This window comes from Lolium perenne, chromosome 7 (genome assembly GCF_019359855.2).
Source record: "Lolium perenne isolate Kyuss_39 chromosome 7, Kyuss_2.0, whole genome shotgun sequence".
NCBI classification, from domain to species: Eukaryota; Viridiplantae; Streptophyta; class Magnoliopsida; order Poales; family Poaceae; genus Lolium; species Lolium perenne.
Window position 1 is genome coordinate 287,094,653 of NC_067250.2, and position 19,465 is coordinate 287,114,117.

The 19,465-nt window shown below is 49.5% G+C and overlaps 1 protein-coding gene across 1 annotated transcript; it reads left to right on the forward strand.

Moving 5' to 3' along the window:
• The first annotated feature begins 6,012 nt into the window (after window positions 1-6,012).
• Window positions 6,013-7,059, forward strand: LOC127312312 (thaumatin-like protein). The gene has a single exon (XM_051342847.2). It carries the CDS (start codon window positions 6,128-6,130, stop codon window positions 6,863-6,865), a length of 738 nt encoding a protein of 245 aa, XP_051198807.1. The 5' UTR covers window positions 6,013-6,127; the 3' UTR covers window positions 6,866-7,059.
• The last annotated feature ends 12,406 nt before the right edge of the window (window positions 7,060-19,465 follow it).

The window sequence follows — 19,465 nt, forward strand, 5'->3', positions numbered from 1 at the left end:
AGGTGGGCCCGAATAGTCAGAAAACGGTTTAACACAACTAAATAATGAAATCAGTGCTTTTCGTCACAAACATGCCCCAATAATGGTAGTCATGTGACAATTGCGTTCCATTTGGTAGTTCCATAACATCTATGGCACAATTGTGGTAGTTTTTTGTCGTTTACTCAATACCTGGAGATGTCGAGGCTAGAGGCTGGTCATTCGAGAGGAGTCTAGCGAAGCGTTAATCGGGCCAGGCAATATTGAGCCCGAATGCCAAGCCAGAATGCCAAGGACTGCCAAACGCCTCAAATTGAGGTATTCGGGCTTCCAATGCCCCAATATTCAATACCTAGCCTCAATACAAACATCCAAACGGTGCCTAAGCAGTTTAGTTTGTCCAAAATATAGATAGAGTGAGTACTCTACCTGAAACGGAGACGGAAATAATACACTGTAATTGACCAAAAGAGAACACGGCTCCGCCGACGATCCGATTTCAACTTGAGTAAAAAACGGGTCTTTGTTTCTGTTGGAGAGTCGAGACCGCGGTCCCGGTTCAGTTGACTTCACACGACGCATGCACACTGCATCGAGCCGTCGATCCACATCTGCCTGCGTGCATTAATTTATGTTCCCATCGTCTGCGTAGGAGTTTGTCGTGGCCGGCCTGGGCAGATCATGGGTGATCAGGCCACACATCGCACATGCGCGCCGCATCGCGCGTGTACTCTAGTTCGGCCACGAGTCGACCTTCGCTAGCATTCAACGCTCATAAACAAGAAACTCACGCACGCTCATGGTGTAGCCTAGCCATTTATTCCAACACGTCGAAACCTGCCTTGTCATCACGCCAACTACGGCTGCTCGGATCGTCGTTCCATCTCTGTGCTACGGTGAACCACCCCAACACGAAATGGCAAAAAAAAGTCCGAAACAAACTTTAAAATTGTACATTCAAATCTGGGCACAGTTGTCGCCGCTACCATGGATGGCACCACTTGGGGCAACGGAAGTGTCAGCTCCTAGATCGAGATCAACATACATCCTTCGCACCGGCATCAAGGCCTGGAGGAAGAAGATCCACGGGTGAACATAGCACCCGAGCTCGGAGTGCCCACTTTGACCAAGGATAGCTACGACAGAAAGATGCCGTCGCTGTCGCTTGGGATCACCGACGAAGAAACGCAGCTTCCAGCTTGATAAGCACCGCACACTCACCGACGTTCCTCCGAGCTCTAAATCGATGAACTCTAGGGCTCATCGCACCCTCGTGTCTGTCTCCACGACCACGAGGAGGAGGAAGAGTCACCAAGAATTCACCGAACCCATGGCCAGAGAGAAGTACCAAGATCTCCACACCGCCGGGGAGAGTACACAGCTTCACCTCACCTCCTCGCCACCACTGCCGGCCAGTAGAAGCTCCGTTGTGTGTCACAAGAAGCATTGTCCCTACCTCTCGCTTCCGGCCAGGGATGCTTTTCTTCGCATCACCCCAGTAGCGAAGAAGATCCAGGGCCCCTATTTTATTTGCAGCGATGGTAGCTCCCTCCTCGATGTCATGCCCCAACCACAGGAGCCACAACATCAAGAATGACAACCCTAACCCCAAATCTTGCCGCCGATCCGAGGTACAACTCCAAAAATGCCACTACGGCCCGACAACTACAAGAAGAAAACCTATTGCTACAACTATGTTGACCGTTGCCTTTTCTAGGCCAGCTTCGGGATTAGGAGTTCAAAGCCAACTACAAGAAAAAAACTAGAACAAGTCTACTCCAATTGATAGATTTAGAATGCCAATTTTCAGGATTAGGAGTTGAAAGCCCGACTTAGTTTAAGATTTATTTTGGACTTACATTTCAGCGGAGGGTGGAACCGTGAAAGTTTGTCACGTGAAATTTCCTTCTACTCCCTCCGTCACGAATTAGATGTCGGACGTGTAGTTCAAAGTGTTTTTTCCATTTCCCCCCTTCCTATTTTGAAATAAACATCAAGTCATCCCCGATCGACCGAATCTCCCTCCCGACGGACACCTGCGCAAGGTCGCATCTTCCCGCCGGCGGATTCTCGCGCTTCTCGCGCCGGTGGAGATCCCGCGCCGGCGGGCGGCCTCCCTCCCTTGGCGCCGGAGATCTTCCTCGCCTCGTGCCGACAGAATCCTACGCGCGGTCGCACGTTCCTGCCGGCGGATTTCCGCGCTCCTGGCGCCGGTGGAGCTCCCGTGCCTCACGCCAGCGGCCTTCCGCCCTTGCGCCGGCGACCTCCCTCGCCTCGCGCCGCCGCGTCCTCACGCGGTCCGCCGCCGCATCCGGAGCTCACTGGCGCCGGCGCCGGCGGACCTCCCAGTGGAGCTCACAGCCTCGCACCGGCGGGCGGCCTCCTGCCCATCGCGGTGGCGACCTCTCGCGCCGCAGAGCCAGCGGCCTCCCGCGCTCCCCCCGCCGCTGCTGGAACCCGCGGTGCGCAGCTGCTGGAGCTCCCCTCTCGCCGCCGCTGGAACTCGAGGAGGAACATCTGATTCAAGATGGCGATCTTGCCGTCGTGGTCATCGAAGACTTGCACCTTGCTGGAGTGCAAGTCGCCGTGGATCAGGGTCAACCGCACCTTCTTGTGCAGGTACCCATTCTGGCACATGCCATCCAAGGAGAGCCACCTGCAGATGAATGTGCAGTTTCTTCAGTTTCATTGGAAGTTTATAACCTGCAGATGAATGTACAGAAATATTGTTTTATTTGAATGTACAGAAATATTGTTGCATACTCCCTCTGTTCCATTTGAATGTACAGGAATGTTATTTTTCAGAGTATAGTGTTTGCAGAGATAGCTAGCTCTTGTGTATGTGTGTGTTCTTTTCATGGAGTAGTTCTTTTCATCTTCACCTGTTGGATTGAGATGATTTCCAAACTTAATTGTTGAATGCTGTGATTCCTTTGAAGGAACTGAAGTGACAATTTGGTTTTCCAAAAAAGTGAAGCCATAATTTGTCTCTTCATTTTCAGTATTCACCAGATGTGGTAGCTTCCAGGTTATGTCCAGCAGACATTGGTACTCCAGTTTGGAATAAAAAAGCAAATGCAAACATTAGTTGGTGTACCCATGTTTCAGAACAAATTAGCAAATGCAAACACATGACATGTTGCTCTAGGCTGCTACAGATTTATAATGCCTTCTCTTGATCCTAGGATTGTAATGTGTACATACTGTAACTATCACTTAACAAATTCAGAAATTCACATACTGTAACATATAATGAGGTGGAGTTGGAACAGTGTGAACCTGTGGAGCATGGAGTACATGTCTTGGTCCCTAGCTGATACATCATGCATTAATTTGATGTTCACTTGATCCAGGAACCTAGTGTTCCTTGTTGGTTACCAGTTGGTTCAGCTACTGAACCCATATCCATATTGACAGTAACAATGCTAGATTTTCATTGAGTTTATTTACTCAACTGAGATGCTCTCTATGGGATTAAGTGGTATGTACTCCTGTAGTGGATTTAAATCTACTGCTTATTGACATATTGACATGCTTGATTAATACCCCTGTAGTGGATTTAAATCTACTGCTTATTGCTCTTCATTTCCCGAAGAGATTCTTAGATTTTTATTTGATACTGCACATGAATTCTTTCTAGCACAGTAAAGTGTTTGGGCTAGTTTTGCTACATGTAGGAATTAGGAGTAGATTAAGCAGAATAAATAAAACCTGAGAGAGGTCCATTTAGTCATTAATTATTCCACAAAAACAAATGACAATAATCAGAGAACAAATCAAGACTACATACTCCAATTGCTTTTGGGAACATACAGTATAACATGTCATTTTGAGCATAGCATCTTTGGAGTACTCTCAACAGAGAACCATAGACTACCTTCAGTCATGTACTCCAAGTATCAGGTTTCAGGTGCTTGGTGTACATGTCTACACCATATCATTGGTTTCAGATGCTTGGTGTACATGCCTGCACCGTATCATTGGTTTCAGGTGCTTGGCATGAAACAGTGACAAGAGGTACTCCTCTGAAGAGTACTTTTGCTGATTGTTTATCACAGGATCTCACTGTTAGTTTAGTCTAGCTACAGTTTTAGTCCACCAAGTTGCTAGTTTTGGTCACACCAAAAACTGAATCACATTTTAATATGGAGTATTCTGCGCTGAGTTAGCAGTTGATGAAAATGTCAATTAAGACAATGCAGATAATACCTCATGCCTCTTTGTATGTCATGATGATTAACTGCAACTAGAGAAGCTTCTGAACTTGTGTACATGAGGGATTTATCTTCTCAACTTGCCATTTCTAAGAGCTTAAGAGCAACTCTAACAGAGCCCGTAAATCCCACCGGAACCGAACTTTTCCGGCGGATTTACGGGTTCGGACCGTACGGCCACCGCCGCGTACGGGCGGACACGGAGCGCGGCAGGCGGGCGCGCTCCGACGGCGCATGGAAGCGGGCCGGCCGCAAGTGGCCGGAGCTGATGGCGCGCCACCTTCAAGCGCGCGCGGAGGCGGCTGCGGAGGCGGAGGCAGCTGCGGCTGGGGAAGCGGAGGAGCCCCCCGCTGCCGGCGGGTGCAGCCCGCCGCTGCCGCCGTTGCCCCCCAGCGGCGATGACGACGATGCAGACGGACCGCCTCTGCTCTGCGGGGGCGCCTCCGGTGCGGCGGCAATCAAGTTGGCGGCCCTCGTCGTCGCCTAGCAACCGGCGGCGTCGAAAAACCCTTCGCCGCCGCCTGGTGACAGTATAGTCGCCGGGGAATTTAATTTCTAGTCTAATTAGGCCCGTAGTACGTATTTAGGTCCAATGCGGTTGTATTTTGGCACTATTTAGTGTGAATTATGATCGAATTAAGGTTGATTGGATGAAATCGACTGCAATCCCCGTTGATAATTTTCCCGCGTCGTTTGATTTTCGCGAGTTCAGTTTCTGTTCTACGCCGTGCCCAAATGCTCGCTCAATTCGTTTTTCGGAAGACTGAACTCCGTTTTTTCGGTTCGGCCAAATACGGGCTCTGTTAGAGATGCTCTAAAGGGTGGTGTTCCATTCCTGTTACTCCACGGCCTGGCTCTACCAGTGGTCTACCACATGAAGGAATATGCATTCTACAGGTAGCAGGCCATGAAAGCTAACTCAGCTCTGTAATCCGCATCCAAGCCCCAAATTCAAAGTATCCTAACTTTCCGAAACAGAGCATACCGCCTACACATTTCAACAAGGCATCTCTATGGAAAACAGAGCAATTGCAGTGTCGTACATTTGCAGTTGATTAAGTAGGTGCAGAGCAAGCATGGATAGGCGAAGGAGGAGTAGCGTACCTAGCGCTGGCGGCTGCTCCTCGTAGTTGGCGGAGACGACGAACTGGTCCTGCAGCATCCGGTCGCCAGCCGCCGATTCCATCAGCCGTCGCCAGCAGCCGCTCCCTGTCGCCCGCAGCAGATCCCCGTCGCCAGCAGCCGATTCCATCCACAAACACCGCAGAACTAGCAGCGCCGCTGCAAATCGGCCGCCGGAGTGGGGAAAAATCACAGCTTGAACTCGGCGACGAAGAGGACGATGCGCTAGGAGAATAGAGAGGCGGCGAGGACGCGCGCGAGCGGGAGGGATGCGGCAGCGCGGCGACGTCCGAAGGTCGGCGAGAGCGGTCGGTGTCGAGGAGAAGAGGACGGCGGCGAGGAGAAGAGGGAGGCCGGCGGTCGGCATCGCGATAGCTGGACGAGAAGAAGCGGAAGCGAGCAAGGATAGCGGAGGGACCGAGGACTTTGTCGGATATCTGTTAGGGCTTTTTTTGCAAAACATCCTGTCCGACATCTAATTCGTGACGGAGGGAGTAGCATTCTTCGGAGGTCGGAGTGGATTTTCACTTGAATTGTTAAAAGCAGTAGATAGGGCTTTTACCCTGACTACTGTTCAGCCTCACATGGGAAAAAGATCTTTTGATGATGGTTAGGTTGATCTCAAACTTTACAGCTTGCCGACTCCCTCCTCTCTACAACCAACGAACCAACATTTTCACCCTCGGAACCCTTCATTAAATACAACACGCCCAAACCCCACAAAATCACTCCAAAGCCTCACTCTGTCACCCACTCTCACTCGTAGTGTAGCTCGAGAGTTTACGAGCAAGCAGCCAAGAGAAGCACAAGCAATGGCGACGGCGGCGGCTCTCGTGGCCACGCTCCTCCTCCTCGCGGGTGGCGCGTCGGCGGCGACGCTGGCGCTGTACAACAAGTGCGGGGAGACGGTGTGGCCGGGCATCCAGCCGGGCGCCGGGAAGGAGATCCTGGCCCGCGGCGGCTTCCAACTCGCCCCGAACCGCGCCACATCGATCCGGCTCCCCACGGGGTGGTCGGGCCGCGTGTGGGGACGTCAGGGCTGCCGCTTCGACTCCGCCGGGCGCGGCAAGTGCGCGACGGGCGACTGCGGCGGCGCGCTCTACTGCAACGGAGCCGGCGGAACCCCTCCCGCCACGCTGGCGGAGATCACGCTGGCGGCGACCCCCACGGCGCTGGACTTCTACGACGTGAGCCTGGTGGACGGCTACAACGTGGCCATCGCCATGGCGCCGTACCACGGCTCCGGCGCCAACTGCCGCGCCGCCGGCTGCGTCAGCGACCTCAACAGCGTCTGCCCGGCCGGCCTGGCGGTGCGCGGTGGGAACAAGGTGGTGGGGTGCCGCAGCGCGTGCGCGGCCTACGGGAACGCCGAGTACTGCTGCACGGGGCAGTTCGGCGGGCCGCAGCAGTGCAAGCCGACGAACTACTCGAGGCTGTTCAAGCGGGCCTGCCCCAAGGCATACTCCTACGCGTACGACGACCCGACTTCCATCCTCACCTGCAGCTCCGGCACCTCCTACGTCGTCACCTTCTGCCCCCACCGCCACTAGGCCCGCCGTGTCGAGTCTTGGATGCAGCCGTCGTTCCAGACCTAGAGACGCTGGCGTTGTTGCTGTTTGTTCTTGGTTCTTGCTGTCTCGTGGTAATAACACTAGTAGTACGTGTTAGTAGAAGCGGTGAACTGGTGATTGGTATACTGCTCAGTATGGTATAATGGCAATGTTACATGTTAGAACCATGTTCTCGGTAGAATTCTACTTCAGAGCTCCTGTGTGCTTGTATTCAGTTTGCAGTCGTTTATTTTTCCTGCATCGATCTGCCTTTGATGTGCTCGTTCAGATCTGAATGTTTGAGCGCTGTACTGTAAAAGGTGTTCTTCAGATCTGAATTTTTCATCACTGGGCAGTGCGGGAGTGGGCACTGTCCCTGGGCAGGCTATGACTGTCGTCCGTCCGTCCGTAGGGCGTCGTGCAGTGCGCCGCATTAGCCAGGGAGGGAGATTTTTGTGTCACGGAACATCATGATTGTTAATTGAGGAGGAGGTGCAGGATTCGAGGCACATCCTTTCGCTAGAGTTTTTCAACGATGTGCAGGACAGGACCGACGAAAAGCTCCTCGGATTCCGCGAAATGCCGCAGCGGATCTTCTTCTGGTCTTCTCGCTCAAAATACATTTAAAATCCCCGCAAAAATGATGAAGAAATACGCACCATCTTTCACAAGCTAGGCGAGACTTGAAGCTGTTCCCTGTTCACAATCTAGGAGTAGAAGAACTCACATCACATACATACAGATACAGTAGACCTCATACTCAATTTGCAAACATCTGAATAACTTGGAGACTGGCAACTCCGGTTGCCCTTCAAGGCGAGGAAATTACATATAGGTACCACTTTTGGGGCAACGGTTACGAGTAGGTACCAACTCTGGTAATTTTATCAAGTAAGTGCAACTTCTGGGGCAGCTTGTAACAGATAGAGCAATTCTGGAGTTGATAGTGAATTAAGTACGCGGACCTACTTGTCAGCTAACGTCCGTCTGCCAGCCGTGCATGCGCGCTTGCCACTTCCGTTTGGAGCTTGTGCATGAGGCCGGTAGTATTTTTTCTGGACGCGGAGCTTGTGCACGTTCAGCGTCCATGCGTGCCGCCGCACCAGCGCCCCCGCGCGCCACCGCCTGTGCTACAACAGCACGCGACTGTCCAGCGCCCACGCTCGCTACCGCCTGCGTCGCACCAGCGCCCGCCCAGTGCGCGCCGCCGCCGTGCCTGTGGCTGCCCAACGCTGCAGCAGCACCCGCACCGCCGTCCACGCCGCACCAGGGCTGCAGCCTGCCCTGCTCCAGCGCCCACGCCGCCGCCCGTGCCGCACCAGCGCACGCGCCCGTACATCGCCCACGCGCGCCTCCCGCGCGGCTCATGTGCCCCCGCGCGCCGCCTGCACCGCTGCAGCGCATCTTGGCCTGCAGCGAGGTGGGGGAGGCCGCGCTCGGCGCGGCGAGCATCTTGGCCGACAGCACGGCGAGGTGGCGAGGCCGTACGTGGCGGCAGGGCCCCAAAGCGACAACATGCCACCGTGGGCTTTGGCGGCAACGCCTGTCGCCAGCTTCGGTGGCGGCACGGTAGCGAGCTATGGACCGAGGAGCTGGGCCATGCTGCCATAGTAGGTGGCGGCAGGTAAACGTGGTAGGGTGCCTCCACCGGCGCCAACGGCAGGCGAGCGTGGTGTCGCGTCCGACCTGCGCGCGCACACACACCAGCAGATCACAGGCTCGCAGCGAGGGCGACCATGACGCGACCAAGACCAAGCAAGCCAAGAAAAGAAGAGATCGGCCATGGCGAGCGTGTGCACGCTCCTGTTCGTTGCCGTGTGTAGTTGCGGGCACTAGCTAGCTCTCGCTCTCACGGATGGAGGTGGAAGAAGAATCAGGGAGACAGTATAATTTTCTGGCGACGAACGCCCTTGCCGCTTTCGTTTGTAAACCGGCGTTCTGCCGACCGGCCAGAGCCGCCGTCGCGATGGCTCAACCTGTGCGGCGACGAGGCCCAACCATTTGCCGGGCGAGTGCACTTGCGCGTCTGCCTGGAGGGCGGGTACGATGTGCTGGACGAGGCGGCGAACACGGCAAGCGACATGCGGGCGACGTCGAAGCAGCTATCCAAGCCTCCGGTGAGCATGCTCGAGGTCGGCATCCGCGGCGCATGCATGGAGGCTCTGCTGCTGAACTCCTCCTCGAGCGGCTTGCCATTGATCTTCTAGTATATCATGAAGGTGGCCTGCTCCTGGTGGCGAGCACGCGCGCCACCAGCTTGTTCTGAGCCTTGGTGCTCCAAGGCAGGGGTGCACCGCCCACAACACGCCCAAGCATGCATGCAAGTGCACGTGCATGGCTACAGTGTTTTTTTTTTATTCGTGCATGGCCAAAGCTGATCCGGATTCGTGCATGGCCAAAGACAGCGTTAGCTGACAAGTGGGTCCGCGTGCTTAATTCACTGTCAACTCCAGAATTGCTCTATTTGTTACAAGCTGCCCCAGAAGTTGCACTTACTTGATAAAATTACCAGAGTTGGTACCTACTCGCAACCGTTGCCCCAAAAGTGGTACCTATATGTAATTTACTCCTTCAAGGCACTGGTGCCCTCTACCAACTGAACTCCACAGCTCGTCAGTAGCAAGTCGCAGTTATGGATCATAGGATTCTCTTCTGAAAGTTGTTCCCAACGGACTGCAATTACTCCAGCTTGGTTCCTTCCTTTCCAGAGCACATCAATTCGCACAGCCACGTCGCCTCGCCTGACGCATCGAGAAGTGTACCAACAGCATTTTACAGCGATTCCAGGAGTACCGTGGTTACTTTCTCGCCGGCGATCGTTGCAGTCCTGGTTGCTGAATTTGATCATCTGCTTTGGCCGTACCAGATCGCTGCATCCAGTACCAGTTTGAATTGTGACGCATTACCTTTTTGCTTGTTTGAAACCGTGATGCGGTGCTGAGCATCTGAAAAAGAAGAGTTATCTACAGAGAGAGCATGTGGCGGGATGCAAGCTTTTCATAGGCACATGTTCCATACCGTTTCTCAAAATTTCATCTGGGCCGAATAAAGTCTTCTCAAATTCAACCCTAGCTCCACCCCCTCCACCGATACAAGATTTTCTGAAGGTCTATCTGCGTCAAATCAAGTCTTCACATTCATGCGATTTACACAAAAATAACCCTTTTTTGAACAATAGCACAAACTGACCCTCCGGCGAAACTATTTCACCCATCTAACCCTTTTGTGTGGCGCCCCTCCCATGGGCGCCACACATGGCAGTGTGGCGCCCGTGCCTGCGGCGCCACTGTCCTAGCCGACGTGGCGCCCTCGACGCTGCGCTGGTGCGACGATCCGACGTGGCAGGATGTGTGGCGCCGCTCCCATCGGCGCCACACATGCTTTTGTAATTGCCCAATACATACTGTAAGACAAAGCGTCTGGGACTTAGCCGTTTTGGCGAGGCTCTATATGTGGCGCCGATGCCGCCGGCACCACATATAGAGCCTCACCAAAACGGCTAAGGACCAAGCGTCCGGAGCCCCTGGAACTTTTCGACATATAAATCAACATATGTGGCGCCGACGCCATGGGCGCCACATAGTGCAGTGTGGCGCCAGTGGCGCCATGAAAATTCAATAGCAATTTTCAACACAACAATAGCAATTTCATACACATATAACATACAGATAGCACACATCATAGATCACATCGTAGCACATAGATTCAAACAACACGTAGCAATAGAGACACGGTTCGAAATGACATAGGGTTCACAACACGATACTTATGAAGATTCACAACACTAGCAAATGCATCTATCCTCCGCGACGTCCCCTCCTCGCGGGCTGTTTCCGGACGGCCAACCTTTTCGTCCGCTGCCGTGGCTGTTGCTGCTGCTCCTCCTGCTCCTGCTCTTCCTGCTCCTCCTCATCTGAAGATAACGGCTCATCGTTCCTCATCTTCCTCAAAGTTGATCTCCGCGGCGGCGTCTCATCCTCCTCAATCACAACCTTCTTTCCTCGGTTGACATAATCGTCCGGAGTGTATCGTTTTGGAGCCTTGCCCCTTGGCTTCAACTGGTACGCAGACCGTGTGGCTTGCTTCTTGCGTTGACTCGCATTGCCTTGACTCAGAATGGTGTCGTCGTCAGGAATCTTCAGAAACATGAACACATGAGATTACAAAAAGTTGAAACTAGTAAGCACATGTTTGAGTGGTAACAAAATAGTCCAAACCTCCGCTTCTTCAGAAGAGGATGTAGCCGCAATTTCGGTGTCGCGGCAACCTAGCAAGTTGGCTAACCGCCGCATCTTTCGTGCAGTGTTCTACGTCGTGGAAGTCATGGTTACAAAGGCACCCGAACACAGTAGCTCACATTGAATGTTGGTGACCATACCTTAATGAAATGCCGCATCGGTCCGATAGGCTTGTCATCTGTATGACTCTGATCCCAAACAATCTCGCACTCGTCAGCAGTTTTTTGGATCTCGGACCGCTGCGACAAACATATTATACAAATTTTGAGCGATCACATGCCAATGTAGATGATGTACTAGCTAACGAGAGAATACATTACCACGAAGTTCAGCTCGGAAGTAATAGAAGTCGATCTTCCTCTGCGAGCAAAAGGTGGCGTGCTGGCTTTGCGCAACCTCGTCGAACTCGATGGGGTCGTACAAGATGTCGTCATGATACGCGGGTTTCACTAACTCGATACGAGTGCTTTCATGAAACCATTGGAGATAGTTGTTGAAAGCGGCCAAGTCGTGGGGGACAATCTCCACATGGCCAGCATTCCGTACCGCTCCCAAACAGTGTTGGAACGCTCTGACGTGACCTCTATGATGGTCAGGCCAATTTGTGCTCTTCCTCTGCCGCTGCCTATGAAGCCTGCAGGATTCAAGAAGTTAGATTCTATCTCTTCAATCAACAAGCTTCCATCGCATGATTCAAGAAATTTACCTATGAAGCGCCTGGTCCGTGTCTTGCCACTGAGGTGGGCAGTCCTGATACAGCCCAAACTGCCTCATCACTCTGTGCGGCTGGTGGTACTCAACAAGCCACATGCATATGAGTGGCCAGCGCATACGCCAGAAACGCGCCTCCTCAAGGCACTTGGGGTTGCGGTCAGCCATCCCCGCGCCAATATGGTAGTAGGTACCATATGGCTCCCAATCCGCCTGCAGCATACAAATTCAGAATTTATGAACTCGGATTGCAAAAGAGTGATGGTTTCAATCGGTTACCTGCTCAGCGGTAAGAGTGTCCAACTCCTCAGTGTAGTGCCTGTACATGATCTTTGGATCACTCGTCATCTCCGAGACATTGTCCCAAAGAAATGCCCAAGTCGGCTCCCGATCAAGGTTGTTCCGGTAATGAGGCCATGGTCTCTCTGTGAGTACCCTGGGCCGCCCAACTGATAGGCGGTCCCAGCTCCATACGGAAAGTAGGAGCAAGCATCCACCAATACCGCCGCTCCCAGTCCTGCGACAAGCTTCGTCCAACTGCGAAAATAAGACATTTGGTTAGAGGTAGAGGTAGGCAACCTACTATAGAAAAATAGTACATACAACAAATCATCACCTGTCGGTAGAGGTAGGCAAGTGCCGCTGTTCCCCAACTCCACCGGCGCTCCAACACCGTAAGCGCCTTGAGCCAACACCAATGGGCCAACTTTCCACCACTGTCAGCAAAGAGAGTCCTCGATATCATGTACCACAAGTACACTCGGGTGTATGTCTTGATAGTGTCCTCATTGGCCCCTTCCGGCGGAGGTTGTCCAAAGTTAGTCCTGATCCAAGCGAAAGGTGCGCCGGCGGGAGCTCTCTCCTTTGTAGTTGCTGGCGGCGGAGGAGCCATGCCAATAAGGTCCTCCATCTGTCTGCGCCACCCATCAGAAGTTATATTCATACACAGTGGCTCGCCCTCAATAGGAAGTCCAAGTATCATTGAGACATCCTGTAGAGTAGGGGTCATCTCGCCGGCCCTCAAGTGGAAGGTGTGCGTCTCCGGCCTCCACCGGTCGACAAGGGCGGTGAGTGCCGCGACGTTCATGTTCGCCCCCCCCCCCCCCCCCGGCATACAAGCGTGATGAACGGGAGAAGACCGGTGGGCTGGATGAAGTCCGTGTACCTCTCGTCATACGCCATATCCACTGTGCCATGGTAACGAATCTTAAAAGGGTTAAGATCCGTTCTCCTCTCCGTCATATGAAAAGCCTGGTGATCCCTGTCATACTCTTGATCTAGAAGCCACACCATCCTACATGTTTACACAAATACACCATATTATGAGCCATTCCTAACAAATAAGGCATCACACATACATCACATACATACATATACATACATATCTAGGGATAAAAAACCATATTATGAACCATTACATACATGAGAATATATATAGCTTTTGTATCACATATACATCACACATACATGAGAATTCATATCCAAATAAGCCATCACACATACCTCACATACATACATCCACTTACATAAGAATATGGATACCTCACATACATATATCCTCATAGAAATTTGATGTCTAAGGTTACAAAAAATCTAGGATTTCAACACATAGATACATGAGAATATGGATTTCAACACATACATGAGCACATTGATTCAATTTCTAAGATTTTCATTTCTAGGGTTCCATGTCTAAATTGAATTAAATCCGAGAAAATCATGGATGAAACGAAGGGGATCGAGGGAGAATACCTTGAGGAAGGGATTGGGAAGAGATTGGCCGGACAGATCTGATGATTTGGTGGTGGATTTGGTGGGGGGGAGAGGGGGAGGAGGAGGAACCTCCGGCCGCCCTTCTTCTTCACGCGCAACGGAGAGGAGAAGAGAGGAGAGCTCGGGCTGGGGTGGGCGCGGGCGCCACACTTAAGTGGATGTGTGGCGCCCTTCCGAGCGGCGCCACAGTTTCACCGTGTGGCGCCGATGGGAGCGGCGCCACACATCCTGCCACGTCGGATCGTCGTACCAGCGCAGCGTCGAGGGCGCCACGTCGGCTAGGACAGTAGCGCCGCAGGCACGGGCGCCACACTGTCATGTGTGGCGCCCATGGGAGGGGCGTCACACAAAAGGGTTAGATGGATGAAATAGTTTCGCCGGAGGGTCAGTTTGTGCTATAGTTTCAGAAAAGGGTTATTTTTGTGTAAATCGCCTCACATTCAACCCTACCCTCCCCCCCCCCCCCCATAAGTCTTGGAGATCTAAGCGAATTTGGCAAGAAATAACCCTTTTGGGTAGGAAATGCACGAAATGACACAAGATAAAAACTATTTTACTCCACTAACCCTTTTACGTCGCGCATATGCGATCGGCACCACATTTTATTGTGCGGCGCCCAAGTGAGCAGCGCCACGCATCTGCCGACCCCACATTATGTCTTCCATCTAATTCAACAACATCATTTGGCTCATTTCAACTTAAGTCAATCCTCACTTGTTGCTTGTGTGTGATAAATCTGAAGAAATTCATCCAAAAAGCTTCAAGTTTGACCATAGAATCGAGAAGATACAATCCATGAAACTCGGTGACGATGGTCAAAACTGAACCCTATCGGCGACACGCATGTTTTTCGTGTAGAACTCGTCTTGATTCAGGGTAACCTTGTGCTAAACACTAGTGGGTAGGGTGAGAAAGTTTTGGGGAGGAGAGAAACTGAGTACGTGCAACAGTGTGCTCAGTTTGGCCTGTCACGCTAGAAACGGTCGATTCCATCGTTCTTCTTGGCCTAGCTGTGGAGCGCTTTAAGCTTCACACTTCACACTGGCCCTGCCCAAGGACTCATGTGGGTAGCCAATCGAACCGATTTTATCTCCCCCAGCCTGGTCCAACCGTCTGCAGGCTACCAAACACATCCTGAGTGTTTGAAAAGCAGAGTTATCTACATAGAGAGCATGTGGCGGGATCCAAGCTTTCCATAGGCACATGTTCCATAACGTTTTCATAAGATTTCTCAAGGTCTATTTGAGCCGAATCAAGTTTTGTTGAATTCAACCTAGGCGCCCCGCAAAGAAAATTTTGGAGATCTAGACCCAGTCTTTGATTTCATTCAAGTGAGTGAATGGAGTACATGCTCATGGGAGGGCTTATTATAGCCTATGGAACTCTCACAAGTTACCAAGAAGACATTTGACATAGTAGGTGAGAAGGACAATAGATATAATGTGGACTAAATAAAGGCGTGGTGTAATGGGTTTCTTTTCTTGGCCCTCCATGTTTCTCTTTATATTTTATATTTTCAAGATTTTCATGCCGCCGCATACATGTTTCGTACCGTTACGATCGGGCCGCGTATATAAGATTTCTCAAGGTCTATGGGAGCAAAAGCAAGTCTTGTCAAAATCAATCCTAGGCCCCCCAAAGCAAGTCTTCGAGATCTAGGACCCACCCCTTGATTTCATTCAAGTGAGTGAATGGGGTACATGCTAATGGGATGGCTAATTATATATCCTAGCGATCCCTCACAAGTGATCAAGAAGATATTTGAGATGGTAGGTGGAAAGGGTAATAGAGGTAGTCCATAGATCTAAGTTGGACTAAATAAAAACGTGATGTATTCGCGTCTAATGAGATTATTTGTTTGGGCCTTCATGTTTCACCTTATATTTTATATTTCCCTCCTCCTTTGAGTTATGAATCACTTGCAGCTTGACTTTCTTTAAATTGTCTTGACTTTGCCAACTTGCATCTTGATTTACACTTAGGATTGGGTAAGACTCAAGGTAGGATTATTTATTCCCACAACAATATTTTCTCACACCTAATCATACACTAGAAAGCTTTATCAAAGTGTTTGGAACATATATTTTTAGAGATACCCACATAGGATATTTAAGGATACTAAAATATAGATGAACCCAAACATGAATATACATGACCATAAATCATGCAATTTTTTTCATCGTCGTATTTCTCACGTCGAGGGAAATTTGATGTAAATATCGATTCTAGGGAAAATGTCTCGGAGAAGAAGAAACAAACATAAACTTTTCTGGAACAGTAGTTTAATTTATGCAAGTTTATGTTGCAACAACATACATTTTTACTATGTAACATATGATATTATGTGATATAATATATACCATCATTGTTCGTCAATTTTTCTAATTAAGGAATAAAAATATGCTTTTGGATATTTTTTGTAAAAAGTTTATTATAAATTCTACTAATATTAGAGTTGGGGTTCTATTAGAAAATTCAACATGTATCTCTTCTGCAAACCTTCCACATTAAGAAAAATGTCTAGACTAAGAGCTTAAGAGCAACATAGATTCTACTCAGCGGGCTATAAGCCAATCAACGTGAGCAAAATCCTAGCTAGAAGAGAAAGAAAGGAGGTGAGAGAAAACAAGCGGGCGCTTCACATCGTGATAGCTGCGGCACAGGAAACAAGAAGGTACAATCGGTATGCAACCAGAGACAGACGATAGAGCTGGCCGCATGCACTAAATCCAGAAAAAATTGCACACAACATGAACATTTCGTGTATTTGTTGCACAAAGCACGGAATTCAAACACCAATTGGCAGCTACCACAAGTTTTTGTCTAATATGTTGCACCTAGCCCAAACAAAGCGTTCTAGACCTTAATACATACTTTCCACATGCTAATTCCTCTATACTGTATCCTTACATGTGGGCCAATTCCTCTATATCGTATTCAACATGTAGAGTATATGGTCTAGATTGCTTAATTTGTTACTGGTACACTTCCATGAAACTCACAATAATTTTGGAGTTGCTTACCTGTTATGAGTCATTTAATTTATGAATTAGGATATACATATTGTTCAAATATTTTATCACACATTATGGTATACATATATAAATACATCAGGCCCACATGTCTATATGTGTTAGTGGCCTAAAGGTACTGTTTGGGCTAGTTGCAACATCTTAGACCAAAACATGGGGCCGGCTGCAACTAGTGTTTTGATTTTGTGTTATATGCAACAAATGCACCAAACATTGGTGTTATGCGCAATTTCCTTCTAAATCCAAGTTAGATGAGTTTTGCATGCAAGGATATCATTGCAAGAGCTAAATACTTACATATTCAATAGAGCCTATTAATAGTCAGCATATTATATAATTATATATTTATGAATGCTATATGTGATATGGCATGATCATAGATCCAAGGCGACTTGTTTATTGTTTTTGCTCTGAGCGATGTGTTCTCTGCTTAAAATGTTGTTGGAGCTGAGAAAAAATCATGAGAGAAAATACTAGTAAGTAATGACCTCAGACCATGTGAATTAAGTGTCACAATATATAGCTAGCAAAATCTCACATCAACGTGTTGCATATTGTTAGAGAAAGTCACAACCACTATATACGAAGGATCTATCGTTTGATTAGTAAAAAAATAATCTCTTTAATCAAAATGCCCCTTTTCGGAAAACGGTATTGTAGAATGACCGTACTAAATCTACTTAGCACATTTTTTATTGATATCAGAAATATAACTCCCAGTGAACCTTTTGTTTTGTATAATTTCACATCTTGATAACCTATTGCATTTGTCAATTCTTTTTCTTTTTACGGAAATTCCACCAATCTATTAATAATCAACAGTAGCATTACAAAGAGATCTAAAAGTAATAAAAATTACAAATAGATCATTGGACCACCTAACAACGACTACATACACTAGCGCGAGCCGAAGGCGTGTCGCTGTCCTCACCTCTCCATCATCGGAGTCAGACAAACCTTGTCGTAGTAGAGCTTGTTGTAGTCGACAGACGGAAAGTCGTCGTGCTAAGACCTCAAAGGACCAACGCACTAGAGCAGCAACCATCGCCAATGATGACAACCGTAGATCGAAAAAGACTGACCTGAAACTACACCAGCAATCACGAAAGCCGATCGGATCCCAGAAGATCCGACGGGCACATGACTTCCCACGCCCTCCGCTAGCTCTGGACGCACCACCGAAACGAGGATAGGACAGGAAGAGCCTTATTCTAATTTCAGAATGTAGCCGCCGCCTCACCATCCAAAAAAAGACACTGAAAAGAATTAAACGAAGAACTGAAACTTTCTCGCCGGCGAGCTCCGCTTGCGTGAGAGGGAGGTACGTAAGGTCTTTCGTCGTTTCAAACTGTGACGTGCCACTGAGTATCACAAAAGCGGAGTTATCTGCAGAGCATGTGAAGGGATCAAGCTTTTCATGAGAGGCGAAAGGGGCCGTTGCCTACATGGTCCGTACCGTTTCAAGATCTAACAACTACGCAGATTAACCCCCGTAGTAAGATCGTGTGATCTGATCAGTCGTGAGAACCTTTTTGCGCTTTGCTTTGTTAACCATGTGGGTGGAACACTGGTAATGGCAAACTGTATAGAGGGGCGGTGGATGCATGGAAAGAGGCACATGATCTCGTGGGCTGCAAGTCCTGCCTCGATACATCGTAGTCCTATGGCTTGTCGTATTGTTTGAAACACATCGATTTCGGCGGTGCGTGCACTCTGCGGTCTTATCTGTTGCAATCAGTTCGATCCAAGGTAAGTGGTGAGTCGTACACTTTCGTACGTATTCTAGCTGGTACACTCTTTTCCTTTTCCGTGGTTCCTGGTTCGTGCGATTTGCTGCGGAACTTTACTACTCGCTCCATCTATAAAAAATAGTTGATGCTTTATTTAAAATGAAATATATATTTTAAATGTATCTATATCTTAGGATTCTTTTATGGATAGAGTTAGTACAATGTTAATGGCAGCAACACAGGAAATGTCTTCTTTGTGTTAGCATGAACTCCTCGTTTCAAGGTAAGGAGATAGAAGTCAGGATACAAGACCAGAAAGACTCTGGCCGACAGCAAGAGAAGGGTAGAACAAATTCCACTAGTACCTCGTCTAAGCCAAAAGTTGTCACGACCAATCACACTTTTTCTCTCAGGGGTCGGAGTATGAGCTACTGCCGCAGGTCGGCTAGGTTTCGCCAATTTGATCTGATCGAACTCCAAAGCTCCAAAACAGGTGAACAAGCCACCGGATTTGATGTCCGGACACTGGCCGACAGCTCCTAGGCCGAAATCAGGCGCTCTATTTAGCGTAGGATGGATGTAAAACTCGGGAGGTCTATTTTTTTCAGCGGTGAGTCCAGGGGAAAGACCGAATGTATTTGAATTCAAACATAAATAGACGAAAAACGTTGAAACTTAGGCGAAATTTAGAGATATTTAATATATATAGACGATTTTTTACATATATAGGCCGAATTCGTAATATATTTGAATTCGGCCAGAGGGAAACATAAACTAAAATTTAAAAATGGCGTTCTACATGCGGGGATAACCTGGGCTCGCCAGATGGATGAAAGCCTAAACCCGGACGAAAACGTGGATTCGGGAGCGTGACTAGGCCGTTTTCGTTCATCGGAATGAAAAAAGGAATCCTGGGGCCTCCCCGGGGACATGGGTGGAGATGCTCTCAGTTCTAGTTCGTCGGATGGATGAAAGCCTAAATCCGGGCGAAAACGTGGATTCGTGGCGTGACTAGGCCGTTTTCGTTCATCCGGATGAAAAAAGGAATCCTAGGGGCCTCCCTGGGGACATGGGTGGAGATGCTCTCAGTTCTGGTTTATAGGTCATGTGCGTATC

What these genes read in the sequence shown, in the direction of transcription:
- LOC127312312 (XM_051342847.2), top strand. Translation starts at nt 6,128, where the DNA reads ATGGCGACGGCGGCGGCTCTCGTGGCCACGCTCCTCCTCCTCGCGGGT.